The following is a 16,275-nucleotide window of genomic DNA, read 5'->3' as shown; positions in this document are numbered from 1 at the left end:
ATAATTCACCTTCAACCTGGTCTTTTACATCTAAGTAACTGACACGTAGTATTACAGTAGTATTACAGTAGTATTACATGGTAAAAACACAAACACGTTTGTTTTGTATTAAGTCATCAATGATTAAGGAGTAAATAACGAGGTACTCCTCCTGATAATGGTGGCAGCGAGGGAGTGTGGATGAGAAGCTTCATGGCCATCAGACATTGATCCTCACGTCTCCTGAACTCGCCTGCACAGCAGACATTGACACTCTGAGGCGAACACACGAGTCCCCGGCAGGTTCTGCACAAATCTAGCGTTTGAACCTGTAAACGCAGTCTTTAATAAAGTCAGGACCGTCTGAACATGCATGTGTTCACACTTCAGTGCTGATGATCGGATCAGATGCACCGGCTCGGCTTTGAAAGCAACGATGTCGACTGAAAATGAAACTGAAATGTTTGTGTTGTGGCTCCAGGTGGGAGACTTCGGGGACACCAACAGCTGGCCGACTCCAGGGGAGATCGCCACCAAAGACATGCAGGTAGATTCTCTTGAACCGTGTTGACTTCTTCCATGCTGACCCGCGTCAGCTAAGATGGACTGGATCTAGAAATGGATATTACTAGAAATACTTGAAACCAAAGTGTTGCTGCGTGCGCGTGTGTGCGTGTGTGTGTGTGCGTGTGCGTGTCTGTGTGTGCGTGTGTGTGTGTGCGCGTGCAAGAGCCTATTGTATCATCAGTGTGTGTTTGTAAAAAATATTTTCATTGAATTATTGACATTCGAAAATGATCTTAAGCTCCGCCCACTGAAAACACTTTGTTTTTCTGGAGATGAAATCTTGTGGACCACAACCACATTTTGCTGTGATTGGTCAAGTGTGGAGGTTTGTCAGCGCGCGTCATCAATGGTCTCCACCTCCAAGGGACTGGTTGTATAAACAAAGCGTGATTACAGCTGGAAGAGTGAAGCCATTATTACGTCATCATGGACTCTCGTAACCTCTCGTTCGTCCAGATTTCAGAGCAACTTTATAAAGTAATAATTAAAACATGGTCATGATGAGAAGTTACTGCGTCTTGAAGAACATTCACTACATGAGAGTAAAACTCTTATCAACGTTTAATGAAGTAGAACAAATCTAGTGCACAATATGAAAAATATCATCCGATCTGTTATTGCATCTTCATTCAAAGGAGTGGCTGTTAAACTCATAAGATCTGATTAAAAGCTTAAATATTCAATCAAAAAAAGGTGAAGTGTGTGTTTGTGTGTCATGAAAGTTATGCAACTACACAATTGAAATTGTGTAAATGATCATACATTATTGTTACAGCAGGAACTTAAACGCATGAGAAACAAACCTTCAGTAAGAAAAGTGTTTTTTCTCGACTTTGAAGTTTTTAAGATTTATTATTAACTCATAAATACAAATGTTTACACTTTTAGCAAGTTTTTTACACTAGTTTTTAGTATTTGCAGTGAATATGTTTGTTTAATTTAAGTTTAATAAGAGTAAATAATAAACCTTTATTTTAAGGTATGTTTAATTTTATCATAAAAATGACTTCATAACTTTATCTTGAGACTCAAAGATAAATACATTTGAATGTAAAGTTAATCATTTATTGTATTAGATACTGACCTGCATGACCTTAAACCGTGTGTGTGTGTGTGTGTGTGTGTGTGTGTGTGTGTGTGTGTGTGTGTGTGTGTGTGTGTGTGTGTGTGTGTGTGTGTGTGTGTGTGTGTGTGTGTGTGTGTGTGTGTGTGTGTGTGTGTGTGTGTGTGTGTCGACCCGCCCAACACCCGCTTATCTATTTCTGAGCTCCGGACGATAGTGTCACCCGGAGAGCGACCCTGGTTTCCTCCCTAATTTAGTGGCCTTCATCTGAGAGAACCCCTCCTGACCCCCCTCAGATGTGGGTCACTCTGCCGGGGCCAGGAATAACTGCTGCGACCAGAGACGGTCTAAAGGTGGAGGCCCCGGGGCGTCCATTTTGGGCTGATCTGTGATGACGGCAGCAGATATTCTTAGACCATCCTACACCTGACGCTTCTGAAGTGTTTGTTTGTTCAACTCGTCCGACCACAGCTTTAGTCTGTGTTAAAAAAACATGTCAATATTTAAAGTTGGATGAAAGCATCACTTAAATAAAACACACTAAAAGTTGAAATACTGCAAATAATAACATATTCTAGAATGTTTTTTCCATGTATGAAGTGATTTAAGTCGATCTGTTCTCAGAAGTGTGTGTGAAGTAACACACCTTCAGGGGGAACGATGCACCTGGTGGTGAAGAACGGAACCACATGAATCGTTTGTGATTCCATTGTTGGTTTTCTTCCGAGTCTGAGGAGCAACTTGGTTCTTCTGCACGTCGCTGTCAGAGGCTGAGAGGAAGTTGTTGTCGTTCAGAACGACCGTCAGAGGTGTGACGACAGGAAGTGACTCTAGTCAAGAACACGATGAGGTCCTGGTCCACCTCACACTCTCACACACACTCTCACACACACGTCCTCCCACAGTGTTGTGCACACGCCCCACACGCATGTCATTGTGTTCCTGTGTGTGTGTCCATCCTGGTCCACCTCTTTGTCGTCTAAACTACTTCCCTCCCTCTGTTCAGATGGAGGCGGTGCCTCGGACCGTGTCCTGCCCGCCGACGGTCAGGCAGGTCAAAGAGTCGTGGAGATCCACTGTAAGTTGAGTTAGATCTAGTCATGAAGGGAAGCGTCGCGTAGGTTTGTCTGATCAGAAGCTGATCTGGTGCAGATGTGAGAAGGTTGTCGTCTTCAAGGGGATGCAGTGGAACATGTTCCTCCTGGACCTACTGGATGTTCTCGTTCTATCCCAGTGTGTTGTGTGTTTGCATGTCGACGGCTTCATCTGAGTGTTTCCAACCCTCCAGTCACACTTTCATGACACGTCTTGTTGCCTCCGATGAGTTTTCATCGACGACATCAGGTCCATGATCTCCAACGCTCGTGAAACTCTGAGGATTCTGATCCAAGGTCAAAGTTGATCCCGTCACGCATCAAGAGAGAAGATGTTCTTCATGATAATGAAACGTGTTCATGTCTCAACGGTTGTCTCCGCAGTGAGTCCACATGAAACCAGAAGCTCTTGAAGGAAGCGTTCCATCAGATGTTCTACTTCTTCTGGTTTCTTGCTGTGGAATAGATGGAACACGGTTGGTTGTGTGGAGATGATCAGCGTCGTGTTTGTGTCTCCTCAGGCCCACAAGAGAACCATCACCAAGAAGGAGTCCAAGGAGAAGAGGGAGAGCAACGAGGAGAGCAAGGAGAACCTGAAGACCAAGTCTGAGGACTCTGGAGAGGAGAAGAACGGCGACGAAGACTCCCAGAGGAACGGACAGAAGAAGAAAGGTGAGCTTTGAACGTCAGGATCCAGTTTCTCTGTTGTTCACGAGCAAACATTGTATATTTGTCGAGATTCTACTTCTATAGCTGAGTTTTCATGAAATGTCAATAATGTTGTGAAGAACAAACGAGTCGAACATCAGACGAGAGTCTCGATGGTTCTGAAGATGATTGACATGTGGAGGCGCCTTTGAAGCACCGATGTTTCTTCAACACTTTGATGAACTTCAGTTTCACTGTTGTAGCCACATGTCGTTAAAGTGGATCAGCAGCGCCCTCTCTAGGCGAGAGCTGGTACTGCACTTGTGCTGATTCATGGCAGCATGACGACACCTGGAGAAGCTGTCAGATGTGGAAGTGAAGAGTCGACGAACTCTTTTATGAAGGAGTCGCTCATCGTGTGAATAATGTGCACCTTTGACAGGAAACAAGCAGAAGTGGGTTCCTCTGATGATCGAGGTGAAGTCTGAGGGGCCACGAGAGAGATCTGCCTCCAGGAACAACAGCAGACAGAACGAAAACCCGCGCCTGCCTGGGAACACCAGGAACGACCTCCGAGGTAGAGGTGATGATGATGATGATATGATGATGAAGATAATATGGTGATGATGATGATAAAGAAGATAATGATGATGATGATAAAGATGATGAAGATAATAATAATAATAAAGAAGATAATATGATGATGATAAAGATGATGAAGAAGATGATGATGATGATGATGAAGATAATAATAATAAAGAAGATAATATGATGATGATGATAAAGAAGATAATGATGATGATAAAGATGATGAAGATGATAATAATAAAGAAGATAATATGATGATGATGGTAAAGAAGATAATAATATGATGAAGATGATGAAGATAATGATGATGAAGATAATAATAATAATGAAGATAATATGATGATAAAGATGATGAAGATGATGAAGATATGATGATGATGAAGATAATAATGATGATGATGAAGATGATATGATGAAGATAATATGATGATGATGAAGATAATAATGATGATGATGATGATGAAGATAATAATGATGGTGATGATGATGAAGATAATAATAACAATGATGATGAAGATAATAATGATGGTGATGATGATGAAGATAATAATGATGATGAAGATAATAATAACAATGATGATGAAGCTAATATGATGGTGATGATGATGAAGATAATGATGAAGATGATGATAATAATGATGATGATGATGATGAAGATAATATGATGGTGATGATGATGAAGATATGATGATGATGATGATGAAGATATGATGATGATGATGATGAAGATAATATGATGATGATGATGAAGATAATATGATGATGATGAAGATAATAATGATGATGATGATGATGAAGATATGATGATGATGATGATGATGAAGATAATATGATGGTGATGATGATGAAGATAATATGATGATGATGAAGATGAAGATAATAATGATGATGATATGATGATGATGATGATGAAGATAATATGATGATGATGATGATGATGAAGATAATATGATGGTGATGATGATGAAGATAATATGATGATGATGATGATGAAGATAATATGATGATGATGAAGATAATATGATGATGATGAAGATGATGATGAAGATAATATGATGAAGATGAAGATAATATGATGATGAAGATAATATGATGATGATGATGATGAAGATAATATGATGATGATGATGATGAAGATAATATGATGATGATGAAGATGATGATGAAGATAATATGATGAAGATGAAGATAATATGATGATGAAGATAATATGATGATGATGATGATGAAGATAATATGATGGTGATGATGATGAAGATAATATGATGATGATGAAGATGACCTCACGTCGACCCTCATCCTCCCTCAGACTGGCACAGCCAGAAGTACGAGCGCGAGTGGCGCGACGACCACGACGAGGTGTCCAGCGTGAAGAGCGAGGGGGCGCCGTTGAGAGGCGGGTTCAGAGGTCGCGGGCGCGGACGAGGAAGAGGACGAGGGCGAGGAAGAGGACGAGGTACGAAAATGCATTGAATACGAATCTTACAGAATAGATCTTAGAGAAGCGCAGCACGAGCTGCTTGGCAGGGGTCTGCCCTCTTCTAGCGTCATCCTGTCAATATGAAGGTCGTACAGCAGGTGGCGATAGAGCCTCAGACGTCAAGAACACGTTCTGATGACTTCAACTTTGATTGGACATGTTTGTGCTGCTGACGTGATGAGATCTTCATGTCTCTTCTCTGACTTCATCCCTGGAGACCTGAACGCTCTGATCTCAGCACAATGTTTGCTCTTCACTTCTGAAGGTCTGGACGTTGACTCCAGACTCGAGCTCTAACCTTCACTCAAACGACTGTTTTCATCTGGTTCTTCTGAAGCATGCTGGTGTCTCTGAACACGTTTGAAACGAGGACTAGAGCAGGAAGTGACTCTTTTCTTCTCAGGACACTACGACTTCCACTACGGCTACAAGTCGTACGACGCCAAAGACGCTTCTTCGAGTCAGAAGTTCGGCAACTCTGTGACCTACTACTACGACAACATGAGCAGCAGCGACCTGTTCTCCGTGGACCAGGACCTGCTGAAGGACTACATCAAGAGGCAGATGTGAGTGATGTTTCTTACGCCCCCCTGTGGTCACTAAAGGTTAGAGGTCGGCTCCTGAACGATTAGAATAATCTTGTAGTTTTCTCTACAGAAGAACTAAAACCTGTTTAGTTCTAGAATGTTCTGTTAGAACTTTTGACGTGTTGTGTTCACTGACTGTTGACCTTCATTCAAACATGCTAAAGATCCTGAAATAAATGAATGTCTTCATGAAGCAACATGTTCCTTCAGCTCAGTCACAACATCATGTTGAGATGTTTGACTCGTTAGTTATCGTGTCCCGTGACTGCAGCTCTGGTCAACGATGGTTAGAACTTTAGATGGACACGTTCAGGTCTTTGAGGGACGCGTTCAGGTCTTTGAGGGACACGTTCAGGTCTTTGAGGGACACGTTCGGGTCTTTGAGGGACGCATTCAGGTCTTTGAGGGACGCGTTCGGGTCTTTGAGGGACGCGTTCAGGTCTTTGAGGGACGCGTTCAGGTCTTTGAGGGACACGTTCAGGTCTTTGAGGGACACGTTCAGGTCTTTGAGGGACACGTTCAGGTCTTTGAGGGACACGTTCGGGTCTTTGAGGGACGCGTTCAGGTCTTTGAGGGACGCGTTCAGGTCTTTGAGGGACACGTTCAGGTCTTTGAGGGACACGTTCAGGTCTTTGAGGGACGCGTTCAGGACGCGTTCAGGTCTTTGAGGGACACGTTCAGGTCTTTGAGGGACACGTTCGGGTCTTTGAGGGACACGTTCGGGTCTTTGAGGGACAGTTTCAGGTCTTTGAGGGACAAGTTCAGGTCTTTGAGGGACACGTTCAGGTCTTGAGGGACACGTTCAGGTCTTTGAGGGACACGTTCAAGTCTTTGAGGGACACGTTCAGGTCTTTGAGGGACAGTTTCAGGTCTTTGAGGGACAAGTTCAGGTCTTTGAGGGACACGTTCAGGTCTTTGAGGGACAAGTTCAGGTCTTTGAGGGACACGTTCAGGTCTTTGAGGGACACGTTCAAGTCTTTGAGGGACACGTTCAGGTCTTTGAGGGACACGTTCAAGTCTTTGAGGGACACGTTCGGGTCTTTGAGGGACACGTTCAAGTCTTTGAGGGACACGTTCAGGTCTTTGAGGGACACGTTCAGGTCTTTTAGGGACACGTTCAGGTCTTTGAGGGACAGGTTCAGGTCTTTGTAGGACACGTTCAGGGACACGTTCAGGTCTTTGAGGGACAGGTTCAGGTCTTTGTAGGACACGTTCAGGGACACGTTCAGGTCTTTGAGGGACAGGTTCAGGTCTATGAGGGACAGGTTCAGGTCTATGAGGGACAGGTTCAGGTCTTTGAGGGACACGTTCAGGTCTTTGAGGGACAGGTTCAGGTCTTTGAGGGACAGGTTCAGGTCTTTGAGGGACAGGTTCAGGTCTTTGAGGGACAGGTTCAGGTCTTTGAGGGACAGGTTCAGGTCTTTGAGGGACACGTTCAGGTCTTTGAGGGACAGGTTCAGGGACACGTTCAGGTCTATGAGGGACAGGTTCAGGTCTTTGAGGGACACGTTCAGGTCTTTGAGGGACACGTTCAGGTCTTTGAGGGACACGTTCAGGTCTTTGAGGGACACGTTCAGGTCTTTGAGGGACACGTTCAGGTCTTTGAGGGACAGGTTCAGGGACACGTTCAGGTCTATGAGGGACAGGTTCAGGTCTTTGAGGGACACGTTCAGGTCTTTGAGGGACAGGTTCAGGTCTTTGAGGGACAGGTTCAGGTCTTTGAGGGACACGTTCAGGTCTTTGAGGGACACGTTCAGGTCTTTGAGGGACACGTTCAGGTCTTTGAGGGACAGGTTCAGGTCTTTGAGGGACAGGTTCAGGTCTTTGAGGGAAACTAATCAAAGGATTGTTATGATGTTCTCCTCAGTGAATACTACTTCAGCCTGGACAACCTGGAGCGAGACTTCTTCCTGAGGAGGAAGATGGACCTGGAAGGTTTTCTGCCCATCTGGCTCGTGGCCAGCTTCCACCGCGTGCAGGCGCTGACCACGGACGTGAACCTCATCCTGGAGGTGACTTGACCTTTGACCCCTTGACGTGTGGAACTTATGTTTAATGCACACGTCGTTCTCCTCTCAGTCTCTCAAGGACAGCAAGGAGGTGGAGATCATCGACATGAAGATCCGGCGTAAGGTGGACCCGGACAAGTGGCCCCTGCCGGGCCTGAACGTTCTCAGCCCGACCCCCACGGACTTCTCGCAGCTCATCGACTGCCCCGAGTTCATCCCGCGGCAGAGCAACGACGAGGGGTCCCCCAGGCTCTCCACGCCCGGCACCAGGCCCGACCTGGACCTCTCCAACCTCAAGACCATGCCCAAGGGTCTCTCGGCGAGTCTCCCCGACCTGGACTCCGAGTCCTGGATCGAGGTCAAGAAGCGCCCGAGACCGTCGCCGGCACGACCCAAGGTCGGTTCACCTGGACTCGTGTTGAGCGTCTTTCCTTCGCTTTGACCTTTGACCTGAACTTGAATCTTCTATATTTTAAAACAGTATTTTAAGAGAAAAGGGACAAATGTGTTAAAATAATAGGAAAGACAATAGAATAACGGAGTGAAACGATTGAAGTAAAGCTTTGATCAGATAGAACTGGTTAGTTTGTAAAAAGGTAAACAAAGTTAGGGGTTGATAAGTTCACAAACTTCATGAACTTTGACCTCAACGTGTCGTCGTTCTGCTGCAGACGTGATGAGATCTTCATGTCTCTTCTCTGACTTCATCAGTGAGGAAACATCTCAGCTCTGATCTCAGCACTGTCCTCTCTGGTGCTGACACATGTGGTTCTGAGGGGACCCCCTCGGTCCTGAGCTGACCCCCCTGTTTCTGACCCCCACAGCAGTCCAAAGAGAAGGAGGAACCCGTCAGGTCTCCAGTCCCCCTGCTGGCTCTGTCTCCGTCCCCCCCTGCGCTGGTGAAGAAGGTGATGAAAGTTCTAGAGTTTGTCGAGTCCGTCTCTGACCTCTGAGCCGTGACCTCTGAGCCGTGACCTCTGACCCGTGACCTCTGAGCCGTGACCTCTGACCCGTGACCTCTGCTCAGGACGGCGCGGAGCAGGACGAGCCGGAGGAGCTGGACTTCATGTTCGACGAGGAGATGGCGCAGATGGACGGGCGCAGGAACACCTTCACCGACTGGTCGGACGAGGACACGGACGGCGAGATCGACGACCACGACGTCAACAAGATCCTCATCGTGACGCAGACGCCGCCGTACCTGAGGAAGCACCCGGGCGGCGACCGCACCGGCAACCACACGTCCAGGTCCAAGCTCACCTGCGAGCTGGTCAAGGTCATCAACGACGGGCTCTTCTACTACGAGCAGGACCTGTGGGACGACACCTACGAGCCCGAGTACGCCCAGATCAAGGTGCGTTGAATCCTGCGTCGTGATTGGTCGGTGACGGTTGAAACCTGGTTGTTTAGCGAGGTCAAAGGTCACAGGTCAGTGCCGTGGACGTGATGAGATCTTCATGTCTCTTCTCTGACAACATTCATGAAGAGAACATTTTTACAACTCTGATCTCAGCATCGATGACCTTGACCTTTGACCCATGACACCAAGATGCGTGTTGTGCCGATCGGAGTGTTTGTCATCGACACCAAAGTGCTCGCGTGACCCTGTGGGGGTCAAAGGTCGACTCTTCTACTTGGGCCTGGAACGGTTGCACGGGTGAAGCTGCTTCTGGTCGTGGAACCTGGAAACATGCTTGTTGTTGTGCGTCATTGTTGTGGGTCTTTGTGAGGCTCACGTGTCCGTGGAACAAGTCCAGCCGTGTGTGGAACATCTGACCTTTGTTTATCAACACTCTGGTGCTTCAGCGGCTGGAGGACCAGGACCCGAGGCAAGTGTGTGTGTGTGTGTGTGTGATGTGGGAGGAGCTTGTGGAAGCTTCAGGTCAGGTGTTGAGTAGGTGACGTGTGGACCTGAGAGGTCAGAGCTCGCCTGGTTGAGCCAACATGAACTTGAAAAAGGTCTTCTTGGCAGCCATGTTCTGCTGCTGCGTGTCCGTCTCCAGACTTCTGCAGATGAGGTCGTCCAGCTGGAACCAAGAGGAGGAACCGTCGCTCAAATGTTGATCTTCTCTTGCAGCAAGAGGTGGAGAACTTCAAGAAGGTCCACCTGATCAGCCGCGAGCAGTTCGCCTGTTTGACCCCTGAACCCCCCGTCGACCCCAACCAAGAGGTGCCTCCTGGACCCCCGAAACCTCAGCAGAGTGAGTTGTTATTGTTGCGTCGTTTATTTAATCATGTGTTGAAAGTGTTTGAATATTTACATCAGTTTTCTACTGTAATTGAATCTATTTTTCCTTCATCAACTCCAGTCTTATTTCAACTGTAAAGTGTCTTCAGATCACTTTGTTATGATAAGAATCTTTATCAAGTTAAATTGAATCTAACAATTTAAACTATAATCTAACAATTTAAACTATAATCTAACAATTTAAACTATAATCTAACAATTTAAACTAGAATCTAACAATTTAAACTAGAATCTAACAATTTAAACTAGAATCTAACAATTTAAACTAGAATCTAACAATTTAAACTATAATCCAACAATTTAAACTATAATCTAACAATTTAAACTAGAATCTAACAATTTAAACTAGAATCAAACAATTTAAACTATAATCTAACAATTTAAACTAGAATCAAACAATTTAAACTAGAATCAAACAATTTAAACTAGAATCAAACAATTTAAACTATAATCTAACAATTTAAACTATAATCTAACAATTTAAACTATAATCTAACAATTTAAACTAGAATCAAACAATTTAAACTATAATCTAACAATTTAAACTATAATCTAACAATTTAAACTATAATCTAACAATTTAAACTATAATCAAACAATGTAAACTATAATCCAACACTTTTCAACTAGAATCCAACACTTTTCAACTATAATCCAACACTTTTCAACTGTAATCCAACAATAATCCTCGTGCTTCAGTTCCCACAGACGCTCTGGCGAACAAACTCTTCGGGGCTCCAGAACCGTCATCCATCGCTCGCTCTCTTCCCACCTCTGTGCCCGACTCTCCAAACTACCGTAACGCCAGGACGCCTCGCACGCCGCGGACGCCGCACAGGAAAGACTCGACGATGACGCCGCGCTTCTACCCGGTGGTGAAGGAGAGTCGGCCGGTCGACGCCAAGGTGAGTCTGCAGCAGACGGGAGAGAGAGAGTTGACCTCTGACCCCGTGATCGTCCACAGACGCCCAGGAAGAGGAAGACCCGCCACAGCTCCAACCCTCCGATGGAGTGTCACGTGGGCTGGGTGATGGACTCTAGAGAGCATCGCTCCAGGACCGCCTCAGTCAGGTGAGCGCCCTCTGACCCTCCTCTGACCCTCCTCTGACCCTCCTCTGACCCGCCCTCCGACCCGCCCTCCGACCCGCCCTCCGACCCGCCCTCCGACCCGCCCTCTGACCCGCCCTCTGACCCTCCTCTGACCCTCCTCTGACCCTCCTCTGACCCGCCCTCCGACCCGCCCTCCGACCCGCCCTCCGACCCGCCCTCCGACCCGCCCTCTGACCCGCCCTCTGACCCGCCCTCCGACCCTCCTCCGACCCGCCCTCTGACCCTCCTCTGACCCGCCCTCCGACCCTCCTCTGACCCTCCTCTGACCCGCCCTCCGACCCTCCTCTGACCCTCCTCTGACCCGCCCTCCGACCCTCCTCTGACCCTCCTCTGACCCTCCTCTGACCCGCCCTCCGACCCGCCCTCCGACCCGCCCTCTGACCCTCCTCTGACCCGCCCTCCGACCCTCCTCTGACCCTCCTCTGACCCGCCCTCCGACCCTCCTCTGACCCTCCTCTGACCCGCCCTCCGACCCTCCTCTGACCCTCCTCTGACCCTCCTCTGACCCGCCCTCCGACCCGCCCTCCGACCCGCCCTCTGACCCGCCCTCTGACCCGCCCTCCGACCCTCCTCCGACCCGCCCTCTGACCCTCCTCTGACCCGCCCTCCGACCCTCCTCTGACCCTCCTCTGACCCGCCCTCCGACCCTCCTCCGACCCTCCTCTGACCCGCCCTCCGACCCTCCTCTGACCCTCCTCTGACCCTCCTCTGACCCGCCCTCCGACCCGCCCTCCGACCCGCCCTCCGACCCGCCCTCTGACCCGCCCTCTGACCCGCCCTCTGACCCGCCCTCTGACCCGCCCTCTGACCCGCCCTCTGACCCGCCCTCCGACCCGCCCTCTGACCCGCCCTCCGACCCTCCTCCGACCCGCCCTCTGACCCTCCTCTGACCCTCCTCTGACCCTCCTCTGACCTGCCCTCTGACCTGCCCTCTGACCCTCCTCTGACCCGCCCTCTGACCCGCCCTCTGACCCGCCCTCTGACCCGCCCTCTGACCCGCCCTCTGACCCTCCTCTCTGCAGCTCCAACGCCAGCCCGTCTGAAGGCACCCCTGCTCTGGGGACCATCGGTCTGACGCCTCAGTCTCTGCCTAAGTTCCAGCATCCTTCTCACGAGCTTCTGAAGGAGAACGGCTTCACGCAGCACGTCTACCACAAGTACCGGCGGCGCTGCCTGAACGGTGAGTTTGAGTGACGCCTGTCAATCCCAGCCTGACGCCTGTGGTCCTCAGAGAGGAAGCGTCTCGGCATCGGTCAGTCGCAGGAGATGAACACCTTGTTCCGCTTCTGGTCCTTCTTCCTGCGAGACCACTTCAACAGGAAGATGTACGAGGAGTTCCGGCAGCTGGTGGTGGAGGACGGGAAGGAAGGCTACAGGTGAGTGTGGACCAGGTCCAGGTCCTGAGCACCAGGTCCAGGTCCTGAGCACCAGGTCCAGGTCCTGAGCACCAGGTCCAGGTCCTGAGCACCAGGTCCAGGTCCTGAGCACGTGAAGAAGAACCTGTTGTGCTGCAGGTACGGCCTGGAGTGTCTGTTCAGGTACTACAGCTACGGCCTGGAGAAGAAGTTCAGGCCCGACATCTTCAAGGACTTCCAGGAGGAGACGATGAAGGACTACGAAGCTGGTGAGAAGAACCTTCTTGAACCTTCGTTGAACCGCCACCATCATCCCTGACACCTGTCAATCAATCATCTCAGGCCAGCTCTACGGGCTGGAGAAGTTCTGGGCGTTCCTCAAGTACTCCAAGATCAAGACCCTGGAGATCGACTCCAAGCTGCAGGAGCATCTGAGCAAGTTCAAGCGTCTGGAGGACTTTAGGATCGACGTAAGTCCTCGGTCTCACCTGAAGGTGGCGCCAAAGCAGCTGTCACTCAAACTGATGATTCTCAGCCATTTGTTCTTGTTACACAAACATGTTTGTTCATTTTAATGTAGCGACTGGAGCTCGGTTGACAACATGTCAGACACAGGTGAGGCAGGTGTTGACAACATGTCAGACACAGGTGAGGCAGGTGTTGACAACATGTCAGACACAGGTGAGGCAGGTGTTGATCCATGTCAGACACAGGTGAGGCAGGTGTTGACAACATGTCAGACACAGGTGAGGCAGGTGTTGATCCATGTCAGACACAGGTGAGGCAGGTGTTGATCCATGTCAGACACAGGTGAGGCAGGTGTTGATCCATGTCAGACACAGGTGAGGCAGGTGTTGATCCAGTTCAAGCGCCTGTTGCTGCATCGATATAATGTTCACAGATGTGTTGACTTTTTTCACATCAAAGTTTGATTTAGTTTCTCAGAAATACAAGCGTTTGAAGCTCAAACTAATGATCTGAGACGACGAGTCGCTACATTAAAATGAACAAACATGTTTGTGTCACGAGTCGTTTGAATGAAACTGTGTTTGACGTTTCCCGCCGTTTCCCGCCGCAGCCTCCGATGGACGACGGCGGACGCCGCCGCCACTCGTCCAGCGGCGACGGGCGGCGCCGCCACGCCTCCTCCGGCAGTCGCCCCGGCAGCCAGAGCGCGTGCGCCCCGGGCCTCCACCCTCTCAAGGACGACGCCAAACCCAGCAGCCAGAAGTCGCTGGCCTACGACCTCCCGCCGGACGCCAGGACGCCCAAGTAACATGGCCGCCGCGGAGGAGCGAGGGGGCGGAGCCTGGATCTGTGGCGCCAGGAGAGATGTTTTTCTGAAGGAGTCTTGAGCCACAGGCTGGAACTCCTGCGCCCCCTGCTGGTCCCACCTCAACCTTCACCCTCTTTTCTTTGGCATGCGAGACTCGTCCGAGCGCCGACGACCTTTGACCTGGGACCGGACCACATGTCCCGGGTCGTCCGGAGACGCTCGTTGCCTTAACGCCCGAAGACCAGAAGGACTTCCTCGAGTCTCTGTTACAAAGGTTTCTTCTGCAGGTGCTTCACGTCGTCATCGTCCACCGACGTCTGGACCCGCTGGATACTTGAAGGTTCTGGTGGCGGCGCTGCTTCTGACGCTTCATTGTACAGATTCTTTTTTAACATTCATTATAACCTGAGTTGAAGTTGCAGTGTTTTAGTCTTGTTTCTATGAAGCATTTTCTTTTAACTCTGGGATCAATCGTCGCCTTTTCCTTTGGATTCTGGGATTTTGAGCATTTTTTCCCCAAAACTCTTCCACGACCTTCATCTGAGCTGAAGTTCCTGCAGTTACTTTGTGTCCTTTGACCTTTTTCGGTTCCAACGTTCAAGTCCAGGAAGTCGTTGTTGACCTTCAGGTTCAAGATCTCCTCGGGTGGTTTTCATCACCGGACATTGAGAGGAGGATGAAGGTGAAGATGATGAAGATGATGAAGATGATGAAGATGATGAAGACCACACCTCATGAAGCCATACAACAACAACAACAACAACAACAGCAGCAGCTTGTGAAGCGTCCGATCGTTACGTTTAGTGTCCTGAGGAAAAAAAAGATGAAAACGACAAAAGGAAGAAAAAAATCTATAAAAGATGAAAATGTAAAATACTTGAATGAAAACTTGTATCATAACATTGAATATTATCTGCTCTGTAGGCTGTGATCGACTCTTAGTGTCATTTGTAATTTGTAGTAATTGCTTTTTCCTTATTAAAGAAAAAAACTCAAAACGCACAAAAAAACCTCAAACACAGACTCTTGTTGTTTTTCCTTCAAACGTGAGTTTAAATCTCGACCTTTGACCTGAATGTAAACAGTTCAATCAAATTAAATTTAAAATAATCATATTTAACCAAATTAACCAGAAGTCACGAACATTCTTTCACTTCCTAATAGAAATAGTTTTGTGAAGATGTTTCTTGAAGGAGTCAGTAGATCATCAAACACACATGTTTCTTGAAGGAGTCAGTAGATCATCAAACACAAATGTTTCTTGAAGGAGTCAGTAGATCATCAAACACAGATGTTTCTTGAAGGAGTCAGTAGATCATCAAACACAGATGTTTCTTGAAGGAGTCAGTAGATCATCAAACACACATGTTTCTTGAAGGAGTCAGTAGATCATCAAACACAGATGTTTCTTGAAGGAGTCAGTAGATCATCAAACACAGATGTTTCTTGAAGGAGTCAGTAGATCATCAAACACAGATGTTTCTTGAAGGAGTCAGTAGATCATCAAACACAGATGTTTCTTGAAGGAGTCAGTAGATCATCAAACACACATGTTTCTTGAAGGAGTCAGTAGATCATCAAACACACATGTTTCTTGAAGGAGTCAGTAGATCATCAAACACACATGTTTCTTGAAGGAGTCAGTAGATCATCAAACACACATGTTTCTTGAAGGAGTCAGTAGATCATCAAACACAGAGATGTTTCTTGAAGGAGTCAATAGATCATCAAACACACATGTTTCTTGAAGGAGTCAGTAGATCATCAAACACAGAGATGTTTCTTGAAGGAGTCAGTAGATCATCAAACACAGATGTTTCTTGAAGGAGTCAGTAGATCATCAAAAACAGATGTTTCTTGAAGGAGTCAGTAGATCATCAAACACACATGTTTCTTGAAGGAGTCAGTAGATCATCAAACACAGATGTTTCTTGAAGGAGTCAGTAGATCATCAAACACAGATGTTTCTTAAAGGAGTCAGTAGATCATCAAACACAGATGTTTCTTGAAGGAGTCAGTAGATCATCAAACACAGATGTTTCTTGAAGGAGTCAGTAGATCATCAAACACAGATGTTTCTTGAAGGAGTCAGTAGATCATCAAACACAGATGTTTCTTGAAGGAGTCAGTAGATCATCAAACACAGATGTTTCTTGAAGGAGTCAGTAGATCATCAAACACAGATGTTTCTTGAAGGAGTCAGTAGATCATCAAACACACATGTTTCTTGAAGGAGTCAGTAGATCATCAAACACAGATGTTTCTTGAAGG

The 16,275-nt window shown here is 47.6% G+C and overlaps 1 protein-coding gene across 2 annotated transcripts in view; it reads left to right on the top strand.

Moving 5' to 3' along the window:
• larp1 (La ribonucleoprotein 1, translational regulator) overlaps window positions 1–15,021 on the top strand; it is a 26,198-nt gene extending 11,177 nt beyond the window's left edge. The window contains exons 3-20 of one of the 2 annotated variants that reach the window (XM_087806952.1): window positions 461–526; window positions 2,616–2,687; window positions 3,225–3,375; window positions 3,794–3,928; window positions 5,249–5,395; window positions 5,823–5,985; window positions 7,874–8,018; window positions 8,086–8,412; window positions 8,840–8,923; window positions 9,043–9,369; window positions 10,093–10,216; window positions 10,963–11,168; window positions 11,228–11,334; window positions 12,396–12,553; window positions 12,605–12,749; window positions 12,888–12,997; window positions 13,071–13,198; window positions 13,807–15,021. In XM_087806952.1, coding sequence (XP_087663078.1) covers window positions 461–526; window positions 2,616–2,687; window positions 3,225–3,375; window positions 3,794–3,928; window positions 5,249–5,395; window positions 5,823–5,985; window positions 7,874–8,018; window positions 8,086–8,412; window positions 8,840–8,923; window positions 9,043–9,369; window positions 10,093–10,216; window positions 10,963–11,168; window positions 11,228–11,334; window positions 12,396–12,553; window positions 12,605–12,749; window positions 12,888–12,997; window positions 13,071–13,198; window positions 13,807–14,004 — 2,793 coding nt within the window. In that variant the 3' untranslated portion in view covers window positions 14,005–15,021. The remainder of the gene's footprint in view (window positions 1–460; window positions 527–2,615; window positions 2,688–3,224; window positions 3,376–3,793; window positions 3,929–5,248; window positions 5,396–5,822; window positions 5,986–7,873; window positions 8,019–8,085; window positions 8,413–8,839; window positions 8,924–9,042; window positions 9,370–10,092; window positions 10,217–10,962; window positions 11,169–11,227; window positions 11,335–12,395; window positions 12,554–12,604; window positions 12,750–12,887; window positions 12,998–13,070; window positions 13,199–13,806) is intronic. The other variant, XM_087806953.1, reaches the window with a different exon arrangement.
• Window positions 15,022–16,275: the final 1,254 nt, after the last annotated feature.

The sequence above is a fragment of the Callionymus lyra genome, chromosome 14 (assembly GCF_982586985.1).
Source record: "Callionymus lyra chromosome 14, fCalLyr1.hap1.1, whole genome shotgun sequence".
In the NCBI taxonomy this organism is placed as follows: Eukaryota; Metazoa; Chordata; class Actinopteri; order Syngnathiformes; family Callionymidae; genus Callionymus; species Callionymus lyra.
The sequence above is the reverse complement of the archived record's forward strand: the minus strand, read 5'-3'. Positions and strand labels throughout refer to the sequence as shown.